General features: G+C 40.2%; 1 protein-coding gene across 3 annotated transcripts in view; it reads left to right on the top strand.

Annotated features, from left to right (window-relative positions):
* Positions 1-12,993, top strand: part of ASB11 (ankyrin repeat and SOCS box containing 11) — a 31,459-nt gene extending 18,466 nt beyond the window's left edge. For 2 of the 3 annotated variants that reach the window (XM_007991095.3, XM_007991097.3), the window contains exons 3-7: positions 1,197-1,304; positions 5,274-5,424; positions 8,928-9,062; positions 10,507-10,698; positions 12,575-12,993. In XM_007991095.3, the coding sequence (XP_007989286.1) occupies positions 1,197-1,304; positions 5,274-5,424; positions 8,928-9,062; positions 10,507-10,698; positions 12,575-12,699 (711 nt within the window). In that variant the 3' untranslated portion in view covers positions 12,700-12,993. The remainder of the gene's footprint in view (positions 1-1,196; positions 1,305-5,273; positions 5,425-8,927; positions 9,063-10,506; positions 10,699-12,574) is intronic. The other variant, XM_037986609.2, reaches the window with a different exon arrangement.
* The last annotated feature ends 11,589 nt before the right edge of the window (positions 12,994-24,582 follow it).

The raw sequence follows: 24,582 nt of genomic DNA on the forward strand, positions 1-24,582 counted from the left end.
TGGCCCCAGACTCTAGGACTTCAGGGACCTCTGCACACAGTGGAGTCATGGCCAAAGCAGTGCTGCCACTACACAGCACATGAATCCTAGGAGCACAGTCTACTTACTCTTAAGCCTGGGAGTTATTGTTTTGTTCCAGATCCAGTTCGACCTCCTGAACTTGTCTGCACTCCATCATCTATACCTCATACCTACTGTTATTCACACCCACAGCAGGCCCATGCCAGCCTGTTCCTAGACTCATAGTGACATCTCTGTGGCTCTCCTTGCTTTGATCTTACATCCCTACTCCTGCGATCAACCCTCCACGCTGCTACCAGTAGGCTTCTAAAAGGGCTAATCTATTAGCTCCAGACCCTCTGCAGCCTAGCAGACTTCATAGGTGCTCCATTTCCTCTAAGACATGCACTCCTTGCTTGGAAATCAAGGCCTTTCATGACCTCGCTCCAGCTTACTGTCCTCCTTCATCTCCTCCCATCTCCTGCTTCCTATTTCTGTGGGTTCTTTCTGTTCCAGAAATCCAACTGTGGCCCTGCCACAGGAAGCAACAGGAAGCTGAATTTGCAGTTTCTATTCTTTCCTAATGGCATACTCTTTCTTGGTCTTCACAGCTTGAAACATTTTATGCTTCAAGTCTTAGCTAAATACTACCTCATTTGCGAAGTTTTTCTTACTGCCCAAGCCAGATTCCAGGATATCCTATGCTCCCAAATGAATTTCGAACATGCTTCCAGTATAGCAATATTCTTGCTCTTTTGTCTTTCATTTCTGCCTCCCCAGTAGGCTCTGGGAGAAGAGAGAGACACGTCATAAGTTTTGAAGACCCAGGTCCTAGTACATTACCTGCTTCAGAATGTGGAATTAACATTTTCTTGGATAAATAAATGTGAAACTCTCATGCTGTGTTTAGGCTCCCTTGATTGTAACTTCTACTTCTCTCTCTATGGTGCTAACATTACACCCACAGACTCTGAAAATGTCAGAAACATGTGAAACAACATTGCTTTCATCGCTATCACTAATGCAGCATTTCACTCTCTTCCGCTGGGCTTGCTGGCTTGCACTTGAAATCCCAGCTACTCAGGATGCTGAGGCAGGAAGATTAGTTGAGGCCAGGAGTTTGAGACCAGCCTGGGCAACATAGTGAGACCACAGTCTCTAAAAAACAAATAAACTCTGTTCTTTCTATATTATAGGGTGTCAATGTGAACCTCGTGACAATTAACCGGGTGTCTTCTCTCCACGAGGCATGCCTTGGAGGTCATGTGGCCTGTGCCAAAGCCTTGTTGGAAAATGGTGCACACGTGAGTACTGCCCCTGCCCACTTGGGTCTGTCTGGCCAGATGCATCTGTTAATGTTTAAAGATAGTTTACCTTCCAGATGGCTTACCCACTGTGGGTATGGGCTGGGCTGGTTCTATCCATGTCCTTATTCCATCATTTAGGCTACTCCTCTCTCTTCAGCTTACACCCCTGTGTGTAAATATTCAGACATGGCAACCCACAGGAACCTTTTAAAACTGTGTTGCTGACCTTAAGAAATCTTTACTGTACCACGTTTTCTTTTCTTTCTTTCTTTCTTTTTTTTTTTTTTTTTTGAGATGGAGTCTTGCTCTGTCGCCCAGGCCGGAGTGCAGTGGCGTGATCTCGGCTCACTGCAAGCTCCGCCTCCCGGGTTCACGGCATTCTCCTGCCTCGGCCTCCTGATTAGCTGGGACTACAGGCGCCCGCCACCACGCCCGGCTAATTTTTTTTGGTATTTTTTAGTAGAGACGGGATTTCACTGTGTTATCCAGGATGGTCTCGATCTTCTGACCTCGTGATCCACCCGCCTTGGCCTCCCAGAGTGCTGGGATTACAGGCGTGAGCCACCGTGCCCGGCCACCATGTTTTATTTATGCATTCATCTGTTGATGAACACTTGGGTTGCTTCCAGGTCTTCGCAATTGTGAACAGTGCTGCATCAGACACGGGAGTGCAGATATCTCTTTGATGTACTGTTTTCCTTTCTTTTGGGTATATACCCAGCAGTAAGATTGCTGGATCATATGGCAGCTCTATTTATAGTTTTTTGAGGAACCTCCAAACTGTTCCCCATAATGGTTGTACTAATTTATAATCCCACTAACACTGTATGAGGCTTAATAACAAGATTTTAAAGAACAATAGAAAACACTCTTAATTCAACATCTTCAATGGACAACTATTTTTATTGAGCAAAATTATCAAAATAAATGACCTTTTAATAAACAATACATTGGGGGAAATCTACAGAATTGGACTTTATCTTATTTTAAATTTATCTCTGAACTTTTTTCGAAGCGTGACTGAGGTGCATTATATAATATAGATACCAGAATAGAATCATAAAATCGCAACTTCTAAAAATCTTCTGTATTTAGTTGCCGGATGCTCTTTGTTTCTAATTTTGTTGTTTAACTCAGTCCTTGCAATATTTATTTTATGAACTGCAATGTTTTTAAGTGCTTAATGACAAATTTAAAAAAATTTTATGTGGAAATTGGGTTTCCACATGGAGAACTAAATATAAAATTCTTCCTTGTGAAACTACTTTTCCTGAGGCCATTGTGGTCGTGCATTTTCTTTTTTCAATTTTTTTTCCTCTTCTTTATTTTTTTTAAGACAGAGTCTCACTAACACTATTGCCCAGGCTGGAGTGCAGTGGCACAATCTCAGCTCACTGCAACCTCTGCTTCCCAGATTCAAACGATTCTCCTGCCTCAGACTCCTGAGTAACTGGGATTACAGGTGCCCGCCACCATGCCCAGCTAATTTTTGTATTTTTAGTACAGATGGGGTTTTGCCATGTTGGCCATGCTGGTTTCAGACTCCTGACCTCAGGTGATCCGCCCACTTTGGCCTCCCAAAGTGCTGGGATTACAGGTGTGAGCCACCGTGCCCTGCCAAGTGGTCATGCATTTTCATTAGATAGTGCTTCTCTAAGTCACCGCTTAGTCAGCTCATGGGTAATGATGAAAGAAGGCTGTGTGAGAGCCATTTCCTTTCAAGCTAGATGCCTGGAGTCACAGGCAGACTGCGGACAATATCAGGTCAGAGAGGAGGTTTTGTTGAGCACAAAGAGAAGAATAAGACATGTTTCTTTGTCTTTGTCAAGTTTATAAAGAAACAGCCAATAAATACTGTATCACACCATTTAACATTTAAATCAGAATGAGAAATGAAATAAGAGAAAGTTGGCCTTCAGTAGAAAGTCCCCCACAATTGGCAGTCCCATGAATACCTCAAACTCAGTGCATCTGTAACTGTGCTTATCATGTTCTTCCCTCTGGGACCTGCTCCTCATCTTGGGTTCCTAGTTTCAGAGGCCTGGTGAAACATCCTCTTGGTTTCCCAAGCTGCAAACCTGAGAGTCATCTTATTTCTTTCATCTCCCTATCTAATTAATGAAAAACTCCTGCTAATTTTACTTTCTAAGTTTTTCCCAAGTCTATCCTCTCCTTTGTCCTACTCCCATAGTCATCTAAATTCTTTATTATATTTTCAAAATGATTTATTTTTCGCCAGGCGCGGTGGCTCACGCCTGTAATCCCAGCACTGTGGGAGGCCGAGGCAGGTGGATCACGAGATCAAGAGATCAAGACCATCCTGGCCAACATGGTGAAACCCCGTCTCTACTAAAAATACAAAAATTAGCTGGGCGTGGTGGCGGGCCTGTAATCCCAGTTACTCAGGAAGCTAAGCAGCAGAATCTCTTGAACCCAGGAGGCGGAGGTTGCAGTGAGCCGAGATCATACCACTGTACTCCAGCCTAGTGACAGAGCAAGACTCCGTCTGAAAAAAACAAAAAACAAAAAACAATAAAAACTTCTTTTTGTGTTTGTCTTCCCTAATAGAATTCAGCCTACTCAAGGAGAGGCAATTGTCTTATCATTGTTTCCAAAACATTAGCACCTAGTAGATGCTCAATAAATGTTTGCTGACGTGAACTAAGAGAGAAATTTATAGGAAATCACATAAGAAGACAAATTCCTAGACTGGGGATGAGGATGATACTTAGAAAAACACAAATCAAACTAGTCCTACCAAATACTTTTTAGTAAAAATATAGAAACCCCTAGCAATATGAATTGACACACATTTTCCCCTGACCTTGCCTGTCTCTGCCATCTTAGCATCTTATCTTTAACTTTCCAATTTAATGGGGGTTAGGCTGGGTGTGGTGGCTCACAACTGTAATCCCTGCCCTTTGGCAGGCTGAGGCAAGAGGATCATTTGAACCCAGGAGTTTGAGACCAGCCTGGGCAACATAGCTAGACCCTGTCTACAAATAATTCTTCTAAATTTGTGGGTCATAGTGGTACATGCCTGTAGTCCCAGCTGCTCAGGAGGCTGAGGCAGGAGGATCGCTCGAGCCTAGGAATTCAAGGCTGCAGTGAGCTATGATCACAACACTGCACTCCAGCCTGGATAACAGAGCAAGACCCTGTTTCACGGGTTATATTGCAACTCTGGAAACAAGTCTTTTTTTGTGTCCAAAGCAAGGACATTTAGAATCCTGATTATCACAAGCATGTATCCTTAGTTGTTGAAGCAAAATTGTTTCACATCAAAAACTTGACTGTCCTACATTTCAATGGCGTCAGAGCTCCCTACCACTCCTGCAGTTCCTGATGTTCTTTCCAATCTATTGTTGATACACAAAGATGTTTCCCAGCCCTGCTGGTTCTCATGTGCTTCCCACATCCCTACAAGGTACCAAAGATGGTTGCAGACACCATGTTGATGGCTGTTTTCTATGTCCCTTTGGCTTGGTCATGCTATCTCTAGAAGTAACAGCTGGCATGTGTAATTTGCTTGGATTATAGTAGACCAGAGAGGAAGTTGTGGCAAGAAAGACAGTAGATCTGTGGAGAATTGCCAAGGATTTTGTAAGCATGGATTTTGGGACCACAGCTAGCTGATTTCTCCAGTGCTTTTGGTTCCTGCCATGTTTGTTCATGATTCAGAGGGGAGTCATATTAATGGAAAATGGAAAATGGAAATAATTGTTGTTGCAAATGCTTATTGAGTGCTTACTGGGCGACACATAATGTTTTAAGTGTTTAACATATAGTAACTCGCTCAATCCACCCAATAACTTCATGAAGTTTCATAATACTGTAAAGATGTGGAGTTCCCTCACTTATTCACCAGCGCGGGGAATTCCTCTAGGCAAATACACAGGAAGACATACTTGGAGATGGTGAGAATGAAATAACAAATCCTCTGGCTCTCTCTTTGCCCGTCATTAGGTCAATGGAGTGACAGTTCACGGAGCCACGCCCCTCTTCAATGCTTGCTGCAGCGGCAGTGCTGCATGTGTCAATGTGCTGCTGGAGTTTGGAGCCAAGGCCCAGTTTGAGGTGCACCTGGCCTCGCCCATCCATGAGGCAGTGAAGAGAGGTACATGAGCCACCACAATGCATGTGAAACATTGATGGGCTCACTCCAATCTGTATGAATCAATGGTCTAGTGTTAGTCATTCAAGGGTGACCCTGATCTTCCTCACCATTAGAATATGTGTGGCCTAGAAATCCCACAGCAGTAACTTCAATTTGTCTAAATCTTCAGGAAATACCAGTGTGGCACAAAGAACTCTACTTATAACTTCGGAATGCTTTCCTGACTCAGATGTCCCATTTCCTGGGGATGGTCTGTTGGCAGACCTTTCCAGAGCCTCTTTGCTGGTGTTTTGGTGGCAGCTGGTACAGCCAAGGCAGTAGTTGTGACTTACTTGAATTGTACTATGCTTATGTCTCTGTCCTTGGTAGGCGAGAATAGCTTATCCTCTAAAGTCCATAAAATACCAACCACTAACCTAAAATAAACTATGAAAGTATCTGAAACCCAAGGCTGATACTATCTCTAATGGAATAGTAAATGTAACTGTTCATAATAAGTTACACAATCTAGATGGACTGATGACTTCAAAGTCATAATTATCGGAAAGAAAAGGCTGCAACTTTCCAAAGTATAGCATTGGAAATCTTGAAGCTGACTCCAGACTCCTGTCTTGTCAGTTAATTTCAAAGTGAAGGAAAATAGTAAATTCAAGGAATTTAAAAACTATATGCACAGACTAGACATGAAGGAGAAGATGCCACTGAAAGGACAAGGCCATTTGTCAAAGGTCACACACCCAAAGAGTGACATTTTGATGATAGCCAGTGAGGGAGTTGTTCTCTTAACTGAGATCAGAAATACAATGATGAAGTTAAAACACTCTAGAATAGTGATCTTTGCTGGTGTAATTTGGGATGAAATACTTTATTTCAAAAGGCAAAAGTGAAAGATTTGTTCCAGGTTATTAAACATGTCACTTGCCAAGTTTTTTTCCAGTGGATTACCTTAAATGATTCAAAAGACCCAAATCTAAATTTATCTATGTATTTTATGTTCTAAATGTATTTAATACACATTTATTAAATAATAGCTGATGTTAGTCATTTCCCAAACATCATGTAAGTCCTTTAATTTGTAGAGTAATGAACTACTTTGGAAACGATATAAATGTCTTTCTTTTTTTTTTTCTTTTTTTTGACAGAGTCTCATGCTATTGCCCAGGCTGGAGTGCAGTGGTATGATTTCTGCTCACTGCAACCTCCGCCTCTTGGGTTCAAGCAATTCTCCTGCCTCAGCTTCCCAAGTACTGGGATTGCAGGTGCCCGCCACCACAATTGGCTAATTTTTCTATTTTCAGTAGAGATGGAGTTTCACCATGTTTCTCAGTCTGGTCTCGAACTCCTGACCTCAGGTGATCCACCTGCCTAGGCCTCCCAAAGTGCTGGGATTACAGGCGTGAGCCACCGTGCTCGGCCATATAAGTCTTTTTTTTTTTTGGAGACAGAGTCTTGCTCTGTCTCACAGGCTGGAGTGCAGTGGCACAATCTTGGCTCACTGCGACCTCTACCTCCGGGGTTCAAGCGATTCTCCTGCCTCAGCCTCCCAAGTAGCTGGGATTACAGGCACCTGCCACAGTGCTCAGCTAATTTTTGTATTTTTGAGTAGAGACAGGCTTTCGTCATGTTGGCCAGGCTGGTCTCGAACTCCTGACCTCAGGTGATCCACCCATCTCAGCCTTCCAAAGTGCTGGTATTACAAAAAGTCTTTATTAAAAATTTAATATTGATTTGATATAAATGTTTGAAGTAAAAATTAATATTATTTGTATTTCCGTACAAATGTTTAAAAATTGATAAGTATTGGGAATGGTTTGAATTAATTAGGTATGTCTGCAGTGCTTGGCTGATTATATTTGGAGCTTTTGGTATCTGTGTGCCTATAAAACATATATATGCTCGTAATAAACACATACTTTGTGTGTTTCTGTATATTTTTCTGTATTGTAAAAGCATGTTAAGGATAAATATCCACAGAATGGAAGCATGATTAGCAAATTCATTATTTTATACACTTTCTATTAGTGCTAGCCATTTAACTTTTCTGTATTCATTTTTAAAACTTTCTGAGAATATTTAAATTTAACTCAAACTAGGCTGTTTCTTGTTCTTCAAAAAAAAGACAAGAATTATTCAAAAATATGTGTTAAATACCCTGTATTTTCCAAGTAGTTTTAGGGACTTACTAGATATTATTTCTGGATTCTTATAGCTCTAAACCTCTATGAACAAGCTAAGTCATAGTTTGAATCAATACCTTGACATACTGATGCTGTAATCCAGGTATAATATTTAATTATGTGAACAAATAGTTTGAATTGACAGTCCTGATTTGTACATTTTAATGCATATTTATACTTAATTTAGAATTTGTGATAAATCAGGTAGGTCTAAAATGAAGCTTACTTTTATGTTATCGGCAAAGAATAGGTTGGCTAAATTAATTAGTAATGACATGATTTTTTTAGGGAGACATTTAAATCTTCAAAGAGAACTAACTCTTTGCAAGCTCCCATCAATACCTCAGAAGCACGCTCTCCTGAACGAAGCATTCACAGGTTGCAAATTAATCATGTCTATCTATTTATTGGGCAAACTCTCAAAAGAGAATGCTTGCTTACATAGTTGTTGTTAGCCACTGAATTTGAAAGTGTATTTAAATATATTCTACACGTAAGACTTCTTTATTCTTTCTCATAGGTATTTTCCAGACTAACCAAAATAAAGTTGCAGGCCATATATCCGATCTCACATCATGGATAAAGAAGAGAATGAGAGATTTGTAATGGAGAGGGGACAGGGTTCTCTCGGGTTTGAGTACTAGCTTTTCAGAGTAATAATAGGCCTAGTCGTTTGTCCCTCTGGGTCTTGTCACTTCCATTTGTAAAATGGTGGCATCATTCTGGAGAGTGATTTCAACTGTGCTACTTGGAGCCCTTAGTTTAGTTAAAGTTAAATCGGGTTGCAAAGAGAAGCTGGAGTGGGGAAGCATGGCCATGCTCCTCTTTTTATTGGTATTATTTTGGGGGTTTCTACCTAAGATTTCCAAAAACAAACAAAATTTTTTTTTTTCTACTGCAAAAAGAGATCTAGGTTACTTATTTTTTTATTTATGTATTTTGAGACAGAGTCTCGCTCTGTCAGGCAAGCTGGGGTGCAGCGGCGCGATCTCAGCTCTCTGTAACCTCCACCTCCTGTGTTCAAGCGATTCTCCTGCCTCAGCTTCCCGAGTAGCTGAGATTACGGGCGTGTGCCACCATGCCTGGCTAATTTTGGTGTTTTTAGTAGAGATGGGGTTTCACCATGTTGGCCAGGCTGGTCTCGAATTCCTGACCTCAGGTGATCCACCCACCTCAGCCTACCAAAGTGCTGGGATTATAGGCTTGAGCCACTGCACCTGGCCAACCTAAGTTATTTCTAAAGCCCATTTCAGATAAGCAATCCTATAATTCTGTGAATATTTAATATGTCCCTTACTTGAGTGAGGGTATCTTGTGTTCCACCAGGTCACAGAGAGTGCATGGAGATCCTGCTGGCAAATAATGTTAACATTGACCATGAGGTGCCTCAGCTTGGAACTCCCCTGTATGTGGCGTGCACCTACCAGAGGGTAGACTGTGTGAAGAAACTTCTAGAATTAGGTAATTTCCAAAATTATTTTCATGAAAAACCTGTTAACTTTGTTGGTTTTCTGTAGCTTCAAAGATGAAGTTCTTGTCATGGTTGAAAAATATTCGGTTAGCATTTTATGTTTGAATGCTAAAAACAAAACTTCTCTAGAGAAATGACTGTATTTCTCAGTCCTGCTTTCTTTGATGTTAACTCCATTTACCTGGTATTGTTCTCCCTGGTTGTCACAAGATGGCTGCCAGCAATACCTGGGCTTACAGCCCTCCTTATCCATACACAGCAAGAAAGAGCATTGGCTCTTTTTGAGTCACATGCCCATCTTTGAACCCCTCATGGGGGCCAAGGAAATACAATACATTGATTGGTTTAGGCCTAGATTTCAACCTACTCTGCATTTATTAGGCTTCACTGGAAGCACAAGAACTGAAACTCACAAGAGGGTGGTTTCCCTTCAGGAAATCTAGGTATGCTTGCCAGGAAGATGCTGGACAGTAAAAACAACAGACATTTGCTACAGGCTAGTTTATATCTATCCTGCTACAGTATCTAGTCATTTTAAAAGCAATTCTAAAAGGCATATACAGAAACCGAGAGTCTGTGGAAAAATGAACTATCTTTTTCTTTTTTTTTTTTCTGTTTTTGAGATGAAGTTTCGCTCTTATTGCCCAGGTTGGAGTGCAATGGCGTGACCTCAGCTCACTGCAACCTCCACCTCCAGGGTTCAAGCGATTCTCCTGCCCTAGCCTCCTGAGTACCTGGGATTACAGGCGCACACCACCACGCCCGGCTAATTTATTGTATTTTTAGTAGAGACAGGGTTTTACCATGTTGGCTAGGCTGGTCTTGAACTCCTGACCACAGGTGATCCACCCACCTCAGCCTCCCAAAGTGCTGGAATTACAGGTGTGAGCCACTGTGCTTGGCTGGAAAAATGAAATATCTTGAAACTATTATTTGACTAAAGATTCAACAAACTTAGCCCCTGACATAAAGGTGGAGATTGTAGTAAAAACCTTTATTGTGAATTTTTATCTTGAGGAAGTTTTTGTCTTTTTTACTTCCCATCATTTACTATTCTCTGTAGTAAGTTCAGAAATCATTTCTTGAGCCCCAAATAATATAAATACTAAATAAACTTAGCTTTATCTTTTTCCCCCAAACATAATAACTATGTAACAAGAGCCTCAAATACTTTATTTTGTATGCCACACAGTTTGTATGGGAAAGCAAATATTTAAAATAATTAAAAATATCTAAATTCACTTTTCTCACCAAATAATTTCAAGTAGTCTTAGTAGGCATTGCTGAGGTTCTAGGCTTAAATCACATGTTTTCAAAGATTTGTCAAATATGTCATGGTACTTAAAATGTCTTTATATGCAATTACTATATTTGAAGCTCATTGTGCTTTACATTACCATTTAGTGTTGAATTGTGGCCATCTGTTTTGTTAAGGAGCCAGTGTCGACCATGGCCAGTGGCTGGACACCCCACTCCATGCTGCAGCAAGGCAGTCCAACGTGGAGGTCATCCACCTGCTAACCGACTATGGAGCTAACCTGAAGCGTAGAAATGCTCAGGGCAAAAGTGCGCTTGATCTGGCGGCTCCAAAAAGCAGCGTGGAGCAGGCGCTCTTGCTCCGTGAAGGTAACCAAGGGCTGAGTATCCATTCTTCTTCCATAAGCACATTCTCTCCCCTTCCTGTCTCATCTATAGCATTTTTTTTCCTTTTTCTTTTCTTTTATTCTTTTTCCTTTTTTTTTCTTTCTTTTTTTTCTTTTTCCTTTCTCTTTCCTTTTTCTTTTTAATTGAAGGTGGCATTGTGGGAGGCGACAAGCCCTGCTGTCACTGACCTGTCTTCTGGGATTTTATATGCTGTGTATATTCACTAAAAACCAAGGGGCATTTACATATAACCAGAGTGTTGCTTTGTATTTTCCATAACAAGAAAATAACCAGAAAACCGGCCGGGTGTGGTGGCTCACGCCTGTAATCCCAGAACTTTGGGAGGCCAAGGCGGATGGATCACAAGGTCAGGAGTTGGAGACCAGCCTGACCAACATGGTGAAATCCTGTCTCTACTAAAAATACAAAAATTAGCTGGGTGTGGTCGCTGGTGTCTGTGGTTCCAGCTATTCAGGAGGCTGAGGCAGGAGAATTGCTTGAACCTGGGAGGCGGAGGTTGAGATGAGCCGAGATTCCACCACTGGATTCCAGCCTGGGCAACAGAGCGAGACTCCGTCTCAAAAAAAGAAAACCAGAAAACCTTGTTTTTACCCCAAAAATCTTGAATTTCCATTTCTGTCCTGGCATAAGCATATGATTGAGCAAACCAAAACTCTTTGTAATGTTGGGAGACAATCTGATGGCAAATTCAAAAGACTTGAGTCAGAGTCAGTAGGGGAGGACACAGAGTATTTCAGAAACCCGACTAAATGGTGAGGTTGCGTGCCTGTTTCCCAGATCAGGGAGTAGGTGGGTCTGCAAACCTCATTGCTTCATTCCCATTTCCACCATGGGCATTAAGAGCAACTGTGATGCCAGAAGAGGTAAGGCGAGCATCTGAAATTCAGAAGAGAACTTCTTACATCTATACAGTAAGAAAATATTTTGAGCCTATATTGATTATTTGTGTGCTTGGAGAATATTAAAGACAATTATCATTATTCAGCTTTACGTGTGCTAGGCACTGGGCTAAATTTGAAACATAGATCAATCTCACTGAATTTTTAAAACTTTAGAGCAGTGGGAACTTTATACGGTAGTAGCTGGTTGCTATGCCAGGTACAAATGGGAAAAGAAAAGCATAGGCAAGGTCACACAGCTAGCTACATAATAGAATTAGGTAAGATTCTGAGCCATCTGACCCCAGAATGTGCACTCTTTTTTTTTTTTTTTTTGACATGGAGTCTCACTCTGTCTCCAGGTTGGAATGCAAGGGCGCCATCTCGGCTCACTGCAAGCTCTGCCTCCCAGGTTCACGCCATTCTCCTGCCTCAGCCTCCCAAGTAGCTGGGACTACAGGTGCCCACCACCACGCACGGCTAATTTTTTGTATTTTTTTTAGTAGAGACGGGGTTTCATGGTGTTAGCCAGGATGGTCTCGATCTCCTGACCTCGTGATCTGCCCGCCTGGGCCTCTCAAAGTGCTGGGATTACAGGCGTGAGCCACTGCGCCTGGCCCAGTGTATTACTTTCATTGGCACATTCAATACATTAATGAGATGCATTCCCTTTAGACCCCACACTGCATTCCTAACTTGCCTCTGGTTAGCCTCATTCTTCAACATTGGTAATCTAAGTACCCTTGGAAGATCACCTTAAAGAAATGCATCCCTTCCAGAGGGGCAAATCGGGATCCGCTGCCTGTATTTAGTGTCTGCTACATCATTCTATAGTTCCTATACAGATCCAGCTTCTCTTCTGCTTTTAGAAAGTTTCCCCTCTTCCAGTTCTCTGATTTCCCCCTTCCACACCATCTCCCACCACTATGAAGTTAACACCATTTTCATTTCTCTCTCAGGCCCACCTGCTCTTTCGCAGCTCTGCCGCCTGTGTGTCCGGAAGTGTCTCGGTCGAGCATGTCATCAAGCCATCCACAAGCTACGTCTGCCGGAGCCACTTGAACGATTCCTCCTATACCAATAGTCCTAAGTGTCCCTGGGAAGATACTTGGAATGACACAGATTGTTGTCTGCTGTACCTAGAGTACCTAGTGTAGAAGCTCAACAGCTAGACTCTTAGTATCTTCAAATGAGCTCAGTTGAAGTAAATCCCCCATGAGCTAGAACACTTGAGGAGTGGAAACTCCTGGTTAGTGTAATGTTCTTATTAACCAAGGGGCAACTAGAAACCGTTTAGCTTTTAGCTCTTGCTGTTAAAGAAACTTAAAAAAACTGTGAAGTAGAGTGAAAACAACAGGCTATTTTTTGATGATTCAGGATCTTCTTGTACCTAAAAGTCAACATTCTGAATATTGTGTAGACATATATAAATTCAGGTGGATAAGATTATAACAAGTGTTAGGTTTTCCAAGATATGTTCTTGATTCAGTTCTTCCCTTCAGCCCTTCCCCATTTTTTTCTTTCTTTCCTTGAATTAATCTGCTATAATTTTGATTTTTGTGTGTGTGTATATATATATATACACACACACGCACACATATATTTAATTTTTTCAAAGTCCTTAATATATGTATAAAGCTTATATATATGTTTTCAAAGTTCTTTATATATGAAGTTATATATGTTTATGTAGACTTTATATATATACATATACAAAGTTAAGGACTTCAAAAACATCGTGTACTTAACTGAGGCTTCCAATTACCAAGGTCCTGGTTGATAAGAGAGACTTTGGAACAGATCAGTGCACCCAGAGTTTGGCATCTTATTGCTTCTGATATACAATGCTGTTATTTGAAGTAAGAAGTTCTAGGATTGAGAACACTGGGTGTCCCCAACAACCTGAACCCACAGTCATTGTCTGAGGCATGTTGCAACCCAAGCACTGGCTTGTTTTCAAAGTCAAGATCCTCAGGGTTTTTGAAATAATTACATATTGATGCCAGCCACCAAAGTGGGTTCAATGCTGGGTCATTATTTTTTTCTGTGGATAGGGGCCCAAAATAAGCACAAAGGTATATAAAAAGAGGCTTCTCCTTTTCTGTCTTCTCCTTCTTCTCATTTCTCTCTCCTTCTGCCACCCCTCCTCTTCCTCTCTTCTTTCTCCTTTTTGTGAATTTAAAACATGGGAACTGGATAGACTTTTAATTGTTATAAGTATTACTGTCATGGTTCAGTGTTCGGTTCTAAAATGAAAATTTCCTCTCAGATCATCCTAAGACTCATTTCACACAAGTATTTTTTCCCCAGTTTTTCTAGACCTTTGGCTCTCCACTGGAGACAATTTTGCCCCACTCCCACTGAGACATTTGTCAATGTCTACAGACATGTTCAGTTGCAACAACTGGAGGAGAATTGCTACTGTCATCTACAGGGTGGAGACCAGGGATGCAGCTAATCACACACAGTGCACAAGAGCCCGCGACAAAGAATTATCAAGTCTGGCAGGGCACGGTGGCTCACGCCTGTAATCCTAGCAATTTGGGAGGCCGAGACAGGCAGATCACAATGTCAGGAGTTTGAGACCAGCCTGGCCAATATGGTGAAACCTCATCTCTACTAAAAATACAAAAGTTAGCCAGGCATGGTGGCAGGCGCCTATAGTCCCAGCTACTCAAGAGGCTGAGGCAGGAGAATTGCTCGAACCTAGGAGGCGGAGCTTGCAGTGAGCTGAGATTGCGCCACTGCACTCCAGCCTGGGTGACAGAGCGAGACTCCGTCTCAAAAAAAGAAAAAAAGAGAAAAAAAGAATTATCAGGTCCAAAATGTCAATCGTGCCTAGAGTGAGAAACCTTCCTCTAAGCCTGTGCTATTCAATACAGTAGCTACTAGCTACATATAGCTAATGAGCACAGGAATTGTGGATAGGCTGAATTAACATGTGTTGTAAGTGTAAAATACGTATTACATTTTAGTGATTGAGTAAAAAAAAAAGAATATGAAATATTGTGAACTTTGTTTTCTTTTGTTTTGTTTTCTTTTTTTTGAGATGGACTTTTGCTTTTGTCACCCAGTCTTGAGTGCAATGGCACGATCTCGGCTCGCTGCAACCTCTGCCTCCCAGGTTCAAGCGATTCTCCTGCCTCAGCCTCTGGAGTAGCTGGGATTGCAGGCATCTGCCACTATGTCCGGCTAATTTTTGGTAGTTTTAGTAGAGACGGGGTTTTACCATGTTGGCCGGGCTCGTCTCAAACTCCTGACCTCAACTGATCCACCCGCCTCTTCTTTTTCTGTTTTATTTTTTATTCTTTTGTTTTGAAATATTAATACCATTTGATGTTGTATTTTTAAGTTTTTGAAAACTTCCATACTGTTTTCCATAGTGGTTGTAGTAATTTACATTCCCACCAATAGTGTATAAGAATTCCCTTTTCTCCACATCTGCACCAGCATTTGTTATTTTCTATTTTTTGGATAGCCATTTTAACTGGGGTAAGATGATATCTCATTGTGGTTTTTATTTGCAATTTCCTGATGATTAGTGATGTTGAGCATTCTTTCATATACCTGTTGGCCATTTGTATGTCTTTTTTTGGAGAAATGTCTATTCAGATCCTTTGCCCATTTTAAAATCAGATTATTTGTTTTGTTGTTGTCAAGTATGGTCCAGCAATCCCATTACTGGACATTTATCAAAAACAAAGGAAATAAATGTATGGAAGAGGTAGTTGTACCTCCATGTCTATTGTAGCTCTATTCAGAAGAGCAAGATATGAAATCAACTTAAATGTCTATCAATAGATCAATGGATAAAGAAAATGTGGTATATATACAAAATGAAATACTATTCAGCCTTAAAAAAGAAGGAAATTCTGTCATTTGCAGCAACATGGATGAGCCTAGAGGACATTATGTTAAGTAAGTCAAGCACAGAAAGATAAACACCATATATTCTTGCTTACATGTGGAAGCTAAAAAAATTGAGCTCACAGAAATAGAGTAGAATTATGCTTATTAGAGGCTGGGAAGGGTAGTGGGGAGCGGGCAGTAGGGAAATGTTGGTTAATGGATACAAAATTATAATTGGATAGAATAAATAATTTCTAGTGTTTCATAGCACTGTAGGGTAAATGTGGTTAACAATAATTTCTTATATATTTTTGAAAAGCTAGAAAAGAAGATTTTGAATGTTCATAGCAGAAATGATAAATGTTTGAGGTGACAGATATGCTGATCACCCTGATTTGATCACTTCTAGGTATTAAAATGTCACTCTGTACCCCATATACAGTTATTACATACCAAAAAAAGTTAACTGAGAAAGCTTTTGATGTTGATCACACAATGAAATGATAATCTTTTGAATATATTAGGTTAAATAAAATATATTATTAAAATTAATTTCACTGGCTTTCTTTTTACTTTTTTAGTGTGACTATAACAACATTTTACATTACATGTGTGGCTCACATTACATTTCTATTAACAGTACTCGATCATTTTCTGATTTTTACAATTTTGGAATATCTAATAATCTTAGTTAATTATCTGGGGGGAAAAGGTTACATTTTAATCTTAAATCATATTTCCAAAACAAATCTTGCTTTTTAAAAAAAAATTTTAAAAATTAAATAATGCTATAAAAATACTATAAGAAAATATACATGAATACACATGAAAGGGAAAGCATTTTTGAAATATATCAAAGGCAGAAAAGTTAAAGGAAAATACCGATAAATTGGAATACATCAAAAATTATGTTGCAAAAAATGCCATATATAAAATCAAAGTGCAAACCAAAATAGAGGAAAACTGTACGTGACATTTATAGCAAATCAAAAGTCAATATTCTAGGACAAAGGAGATCGTCACATCCCACCCTTAGCTTTCTCCTTTTCCCAGTGGAGAATTCTGGTGAACAAGGATGTAAATATTACCCAAATCTTGAGTAAAGTCCAAAAGATATATGATACTTTATGCATTTTTTAGAAGATATTAAGGAAAGAACCTAGATTATTTATCTGGCTCTACATGCTATAATATATATATTGCATGACGTGGTGGCAAAACAATATGTAAACTTACCTGTTTCAGGTGGGATCAAATTCTCCTTCTATGAGAGATGTGATGAGAAAAACTGAAGAGTGTTTGCAAACCTTGGGAAAGTCAATTTTCACAAATCTTGAGGAAGGTACAGCGTAAGTCCAATGGCCATGAAAGGAGGTACAATTCATTGTGCCCCAAATATTAAAGGGCAGAGTGATCTCAGCTGATATCTACATTTCAACATATAAATAGTTCATTTACAAATCAATAAGAATAATATAGGTTCATGAATAGAAATATTAGCAAAGGGAATGACTAGGAAACTTATCAAATAACATACAAATAGTCATAAGAATGTTAAAGATAGAAAATTGATTGAAAGAAAGGACGGATTTGAAACAGGATGAGGAGCCGTTTGAGCCATCATTAGAAAGAGGAAAGAACGGGGCCGGGCGCGGTGGCTCAAGCCTGTAATCCCAGCACTTTGGGAGGCCAAGACGGGCGGATCACGAGGTCAGGAGATCGAGACCATCCTGGCGAACATGGTGAAACCCCGTCTCTACTAAAAAAATACAAAAAACTAGCCGGGCGACGTGGCGGGCGCCTGTGGTCCCAGCTACTCGGGAGGCTGAGGCAGGAGAATGGCGTGAACCCGGGAGGCAGAGCTTGCAGTGAGCTGAGATCCGGCCACTGCACTCCAGCCTGGGCAGCAGAGCGAGACTCTGTCTCAAAAAAAAAAAAAAAGAAAAAAAAAAAAAGAACGGAGAGTCTCTTCCTATCCTAGAACGTTTAGAAATTGGAGACTTTCCTTCAATGTGTTCTTGCGAATGTATTTTGTTTTGTTTTGTTTTTTGTTTTGTTTTTTTTTTTTGTCAACTGGGATCTTGCTGAATGTCTGAGTACTGTGTTAAGCCCTGGGAGGCTCTAGGACATTCAACCAGTCTGTGACCCCAGGGAAGTGTTCCATTGCCCACTTCAACTGCAGACCATGGATGCCACAAATCATCTGTATGGACCTCCCAACAATGGTAGGCCTGTATTTGTGTTGGGGGAGGAGGTGGCCCTCAAATCCTGAACAACTATTCACCAGAATTCATCTGATTGTCCAGGTCCCTGAATCCTAGAGTGGTGCCAATGTCTTACAATTTATGAATGAAAGTATTAGACATGAGGTAATCTTTAAGTTCCTTTTAAGGCCTAATCCATTAAGCTATATTTAGACCATCAGACTAATCATCTGGTTTTTATGACATTATTTTGTTACCAACTTTAGATCTAGATTTGTTCTGCTTGCATGCAGTAAACCAATCACTGTGACACAGGTTTTGCAAAAGAGAAAAGATTTATTCACAAGGCTGCCAAGCAAGGAAGCAGGAGAACAGCTCTCAAATCCACCTTCCCAAAGATAAGGCTTAGCTATATTTATGGGTTAGGGAAATGGGGTGGTCTAAGGCATGGGAAAAAGTGATTGACAGTGGGGAAAAAAGTAACAGGTTTATTCTGGGCAAGCATAGCCAGGGTTCATGACATTACACAGGACATATAAACCAAAAATAGTGGCATTAGCATGATCTGAGGTGTCATTTTTGGTCTTCTGACATCAGAAGGCCATTTCTCAGGCACTTGTGGAGGCCTAGTTGAAGAGCCAGTGACCTTAACCGGTTTGAACTGGACAGGAGCTGGCCCAAGTTCCTGAAAAACAACTGAAGCAATCATTACTGTGGTGAACTATGAATGTTATTTATAAAGTAGCCAGTGAAGATTAAGTTTCAGTGTTCAGCAGAGAGGCATTCAACTACTGTAGCCTTCAGCTTCATGAAAAAAGAAAAGAAATAACAAAAAGCAAGCCACCGAAAGCAAGCAGGGCAGACAGACTTGATCGAATTAACCCTTCGGTTTCCATTTTGCCTGTGGTTTGGGGTTCTGAGATACTAATACAAATTATTTCACTTTTTACACTATATGGGATGCTTTCTTCCCAAAACAGTATAATTTTTATAATTTTAGTCATATTTGAAGTGCCCTAAGATAGCTTCTCAATTAATTCCTTTAACACATTTTTTACTAAGCATCTATTATGTGCCGGACACTGTAGAACAGTGTGAAAGACAGACATGGTGTTTGCTCCCAAAAAACTCATGTGTTAGTGAGGACAGTAGGGAATAAATAATACAAATATAATATCATATCAGGAAGTGATAGAAAGAAAAATAAAGCAGATTAAAGAGTGATGACAGAGGCTTACTATTTTAGATAAGCTGGCTAGGCAAGGTCCCTGGCAGGGTGACTGAATTTTAGAATAACTACTCACATATGTATATAATATTTATTAGTTAACTTCTACTCTTAAGATTTTTCAGTATTTCAGCACATCATATTTTTTTATTCCTTTGCCTGATTTAACACAGATATCCTATTATAAAAGTATTTATGATTCCAGCTTTTCCCATAAACCATATTTTAATGATTTTCTGTTTCGAACCCTTTGGGACAACCTTTTAAAATATATAATATTCCTTAGGTATTTCCATATTGTTAGATACTTAAATTATTTCTAGTTTCTTGCTATTATAGATAACATTGACGTGAACCTCATTTTTAAATAAATCTTCAAAAATGTTTGAAGTATTTCTTAGATTTCCAGAAGTGTGATTTACATATAAAAACTATTTAAAATAATAGTTTAAAATAATTTAAAATATATACACAATGAATCATTTTAAGGAATGAATATTTTCATAACCAAATACCCAATATTGCCTATCTATAAACCATCTGACTATGTCTGTGTAGACATATATGTATTTACCATCTATTTAGCTAGCTATTATTTGTATGACTGCATCAGTCCACCATCTACCTTTACCTATTATTTTAAAAAAATAGGCCAGGCGCGGTGGCTCACGCCTGCAATCCCAGCACTTTGGGAGGCCAAGGGGGGCGGATCATGAAGTCAGGAGATCGACAGCATCCTGGCTAACACGGTGAAACCCCGTCTCTACTAAAAAATACAAAAAATAAGCCGGGGGTGGTGGCGGGCGCCTGTAGTCCCAGCTACTCGGAAGGCTGAGGCAGGAGAATGGCGTGAACCCGGGAGGCAGAGCTTGCAGTGAGCTGAGATAGCGCCACTGCACTCCAGCCTGGGTGACAGAGCGAGACTAAAAAAAAAAAAAAAAAAAGAAAGAAAAAGAAAAAAATAAGCTTGCTATGTCACTTGAAGATTTAAGTCTCAACACCTTCCAAATCCCTTAAATTATTTAAATGTTTAGGTATGTAATCCAACGTCTGTAATTTTGGTTCACATTTGATTAAGGAACTGTTTCTCCCAAAGTAATTCTCCTCCCTTATATTTCTTATATTGTTTTGTCAAATAAACATGAGGTTTCTCCACGAATCTTTTTTCAGTAACAATGCTCATTGCTGAGAAGATTTATGCATTGAACACAAAGAGAATAGCTGACCCTTCAGAGACATCTCCTGAAGCTGCCATGGTGAGGGATGAATCGCTGAATAACCACAGCTTGTGGGGGGGGGATGCTCTCCACACTGCAGGACTTCACGTTTTTACCCATTGCATATCACTGGCAGGGGCTGCACTTGCATGGATATATTCCATTTGCATATGGAATCTATCATCTCCTTCCCTTAGCAGAGTCTGTACCAGGACAAATACACAGATCTTACTTGAAATAGTAGCTTCTTATTTTAACAAATTTAGCTTGTAAACAAATGTGCACCAGGTCTTAATTTCCATTTATTAACTTTTCTACTCCCGCCATTGTTATATCTTGAAGTTTCCAGCTTACAAAAAATCTACAATAAAACAATGAATATCTGTATTCCCATCACCTCACTTCACCAATTGTTAGCATTTTGCTACATTTGCTTCTCTATGTATGTGTATATGCGCACACACATACATACCAGTATACATACATGTACATGCATGTATACACATATACATACACATGCATGTGTACATATACATATGCACATACAAATGTATACACACATATACATATATAAATGAACATGTGCACACACACCCATATATGTAAACTCATATATAATTAATACATATCCATATATTTAAAAAATGATTTGTAAGTTGTGGACATCATGATCCTTCATCAGGGCTAGGAACAGGATTAGGTGAATGAGGCAAAAAATTTAAGAGGGCAACAAAAAGTCACTAATGTGCATATTTTAGTGCACTGTTTCGAAAAGTCAATGTTAAGGCAAAAAGACCATGATAGCCAAAATGATAAATTTTTAAATAAATACAGGCTCTTGTTGTTCATGTCCCTGCATTATTGTGCAATGAGAATAGTGTTTCCAATCAGCCCCCGGTTCTGGGATATATGGTTGCTGGGTTTACGAGGAATGACAATGCCGTGCAAACAGATTGGGCAACGCAGGCTTTATATATACTCATGTGTTTTGACTGCACAGCTTACATTAACTTTTTATACTTGGAGCAAAACATGCATAAAGGCATACATTTCCCTTTTGGCCTCTTGCTTCCATATGGTTCAGCACAGAGCAGTTCAGTGTGCATCTCCTAAGAACGCAGAGATTCTCCTATGGAACTGTGGTGTAGTGATCACACACAGGAGGTTTGACACTGATGCACTACAACTATCCAATATATATCCAGATTTAAGTTCTCACACACTTGTGGCATTAATATCTTTTCTGTCATGTTCAGGATCTCTTTGAGGATCACACATTGAATGTAGTTACCAAGTCTCTTTATTCTCCTTTAATCTAGAAAGCAATGCCATTGGCATTTTTGAAGAGTCCAGCCCCATTGTTATGTGATTATCTCTCAATTTTGATCCACCTGATTTTTTCCTCGAGAATACTGCATAATGTCAGATTTTTTAAAAAAACACATTCTTATTTGAATCTTATTGTACTGCTTGGCGGAGTAGGACTGACTGACTTCTTTCTAAAGCAGTAGAAGCAGAGTATTCCACATTGTCAGAGCAGATGTATTCCTTTTAGGTGTTAAAGGTTTTGTGCTAGAAAAATTGCCAGCTGAAATAAGAAGAAGCTTCAGCTCTTGGACCAACTTTGACTGATTGAAAGTGACTTTAAAGTCTCCCCCAAGGTCTCAGTGTAACTGAGCATCCCAGCCTCAAAATGCATTTTAAACCTTTTTTTTTTTTCTGTCTTGCTTTCAGCCTTGAAACATACTTTGAAACTCTTTGTTTCTCTCTTTTCCATGAGGCACTTTTGTGAACAGTGCTCACTTATCTGATTATATGCTTGCTTAGAAATTCCACGGGGCAATTTTGAAACAAAAAAGGCACAGAGACCCAGCAGCAGATTCCTCCTGCTTGGGGGAGTTATGAACAGTTAGCCCACCACTACCGCGCAGAAGTGAGGATGACAAAAACTGGACTTCCGTACTGGCAATTACTTAAGATAGCCATGGGCAAGAGACACACAGAGTTCTTCCCTCCCTTGATATTCCCGTATTTTCCCACACCTTTTTCCTGCATAAATCCCTTCGCTCAGCCCAAAAAGTTGGAACGGTCTTTCAAAGGGGAGCCATTATCCAACTAGTAGTGTGTCCATAGTTGGTTCCATAGTTGGTTCATAGTTGGTTCCTTCCAGTGGGTTCTTGGTCTTGCTGACTTCAAGAATGAAGCCAGGGACCTTTGTGGTGAGTGTTACAGCTCTTAAAGGTGGCATGGACCCAAAGAATGAGCAGTAGCAAGATTTATTGTGAAGAGTGAAAGAACAAAGCTTCCACAGCATGGAAGGGACCCAAGCAGGTTGCTGCTGCTGGCTAGGGGTGGCCAGCTTTTATTCCCTTATTTTTCCCCACCCACATCCTGCAGATGGTCCATTTTACAGAGTGCCGATTGGTCCATTTTCAGAGTGCTGATTGGTGTATTTACAATCCTTTAGCTAGACACAGAGCATTGATTGGTGCATTTTTACAGAGTGTTGATTGGTGCAATTACAATCCTTTAGCTAGACACAGAGTGCTGATTGGTGCATTTACAATCCTTTGAACACAGAGTGCTGATTGGTGTGTTTTTACAGAGTGCTGATTGGTGCATTTACAATCCTTTACCTAGACACAGAGTGCTGACTGGTGCATTTTTACAGAGTACTGATTGATGCATTTACAATCCTTTAGCTAGACACAGAGCGCTCATTGGTGCATTTTTATGGAGTGCTGATTGATCCTTTTACAATTCTTTAGCTAGACACAAAAGTTCTCCAAGACCCCACTCGACCCAGGAAGTCCAGCTGGCTTCACCTCTCAGTAGCATTTGGATAAAGTTGATTTCCTTTCACCATACCTCCTGCTTCTTGAGCTTTCAGCTTCTTAGCAGCTGGACTTGAGCCGGCTACACTGGGAGGAAAGAGTCTCCTAAACCATGCCTGAGGTGTGCCTTGGACAGCTAAGTGAGGGGCGGGGCAGAGGCCCTGGCTAGTGTGAACACTGCTCCTGGTGAGGAATGATTGTGGCCTTATCTTCTGCTGCAGGCAACGATCATTCTGTTTTCTAACCTAACCTGTGCCAGTTTCACTGAACATCCAGGCACACACGCTGACATGCACCAAGGGGCTGACTAGAAGTTGGTAAGATTGCTCTTCTCTTATGGCTGTTGGTAAGCCAACCAATTTCTCCATAATCACAGCTCATACACGTGATTCAACTTTATCCTCATACAAATCCACAAATGCATGAACTTCCCTTGTAAAGAACTGTTGTCAAACAGCTTAAAAATACACCTCACATCCTCCTATTCACTAGTGTTGATCAACATCATAAATAAAGTGAGAAGATTAAAGGCTGATGAATTAATTCCTTCCCAGGTAGTAGGGAAACAACCCGGAAATCTTCTTTATTGTCATTTTGTAACTTAATTTTGAATATGGAAAAGCCTTATCTTCTTGAAATTTAATTAAAAGTAAATAAAGAAGCTGCACTACAAAGATTTTACTGGGAAGGAAAGGAAATGGTATCCAGTTTCCCCATTGTGCCCTTCTGTTCAACTCCTCATCCAGTCGGTGTTGGGAATCAATTTCTCACTCTCTGCCAAACAAATGTATCATTCTTCAAATCTTTCCTGATGGAGTGGTAAAGAATTTGTATGCTTATGGCCTTCTCAGTTAATTCTGCAAATAGAGATAGAGGGAAGTTTAGTAGTGTTTATACATTTTCAATGAGCAGCCTCTTTTTAAAAAGTGCAATTTGTATTGAGATCATTACAGATTCACATGCAGTTGTAAGAAATCACATAGAGATCTCCAGTGCACTTTGCCCAGTTTCCCTCAATGGTGACTTTTTGCAAAACTGTAGTACAATATTGTAACCGGGAAATCAACATTCATGCAGTCTTATTCAATTCCCCAGTTTTACTTGTACTCATTCCTGTGTGTGTCTTCAGTTTTATACAATTTATTATGTGTGCATAAGTATGCCTTTGACTTAGCATTTCCACTCTTAGGAATCTCTCCTCTAGAAATATTTGCCTATGTGCACAAAGCCACATGTACACAAATATGAACTTTAGTCTTTTTATAGTACTAACAGAAATAATGACATTCTGGTTGCATCATTAGGAGCATAATTAAATACTTCTGGCACAATATGGAATGCTATGCAGCAGTGAATAAAGACAGGAGCATAGCTATAAAAGCTGATATGGAAAGCTCTCACAGACAAAATAAGTGTAAAAAGCATAGAATAACAGAATAATATAGGAGCCAGGTGCGGTGGCTCATGCCTGTAATCCTAGCACTTTGGGAGGCCAAGGCAGGGGGATCACGTGAGGTCAGGAGTTCGAGGCCAGCCTAGCCAACATGGTGAAACCCTGTTTCTACTTAAAATACAAAAATTAGCTGGGCGCAGTGGTGCGCTCCTGTAATCCCAGCTACTCAGGAGGCTGAGGCA

The sequence above is a fragment of the Chlorocebus sabaeus genome, chromosome X (genome assembly GCF_047675955.1).
Source record: "Chlorocebus sabaeus isolate Y175 chromosome X, mChlSab1.0.hap1, whole genome shotgun sequence".
Classification (NCBI taxonomy): domain Eukaryota; kingdom Metazoa; phylum Chordata; class Mammalia; order Primates; family Cercopithecidae; genus Chlorocebus; species Chlorocebus sabaeus.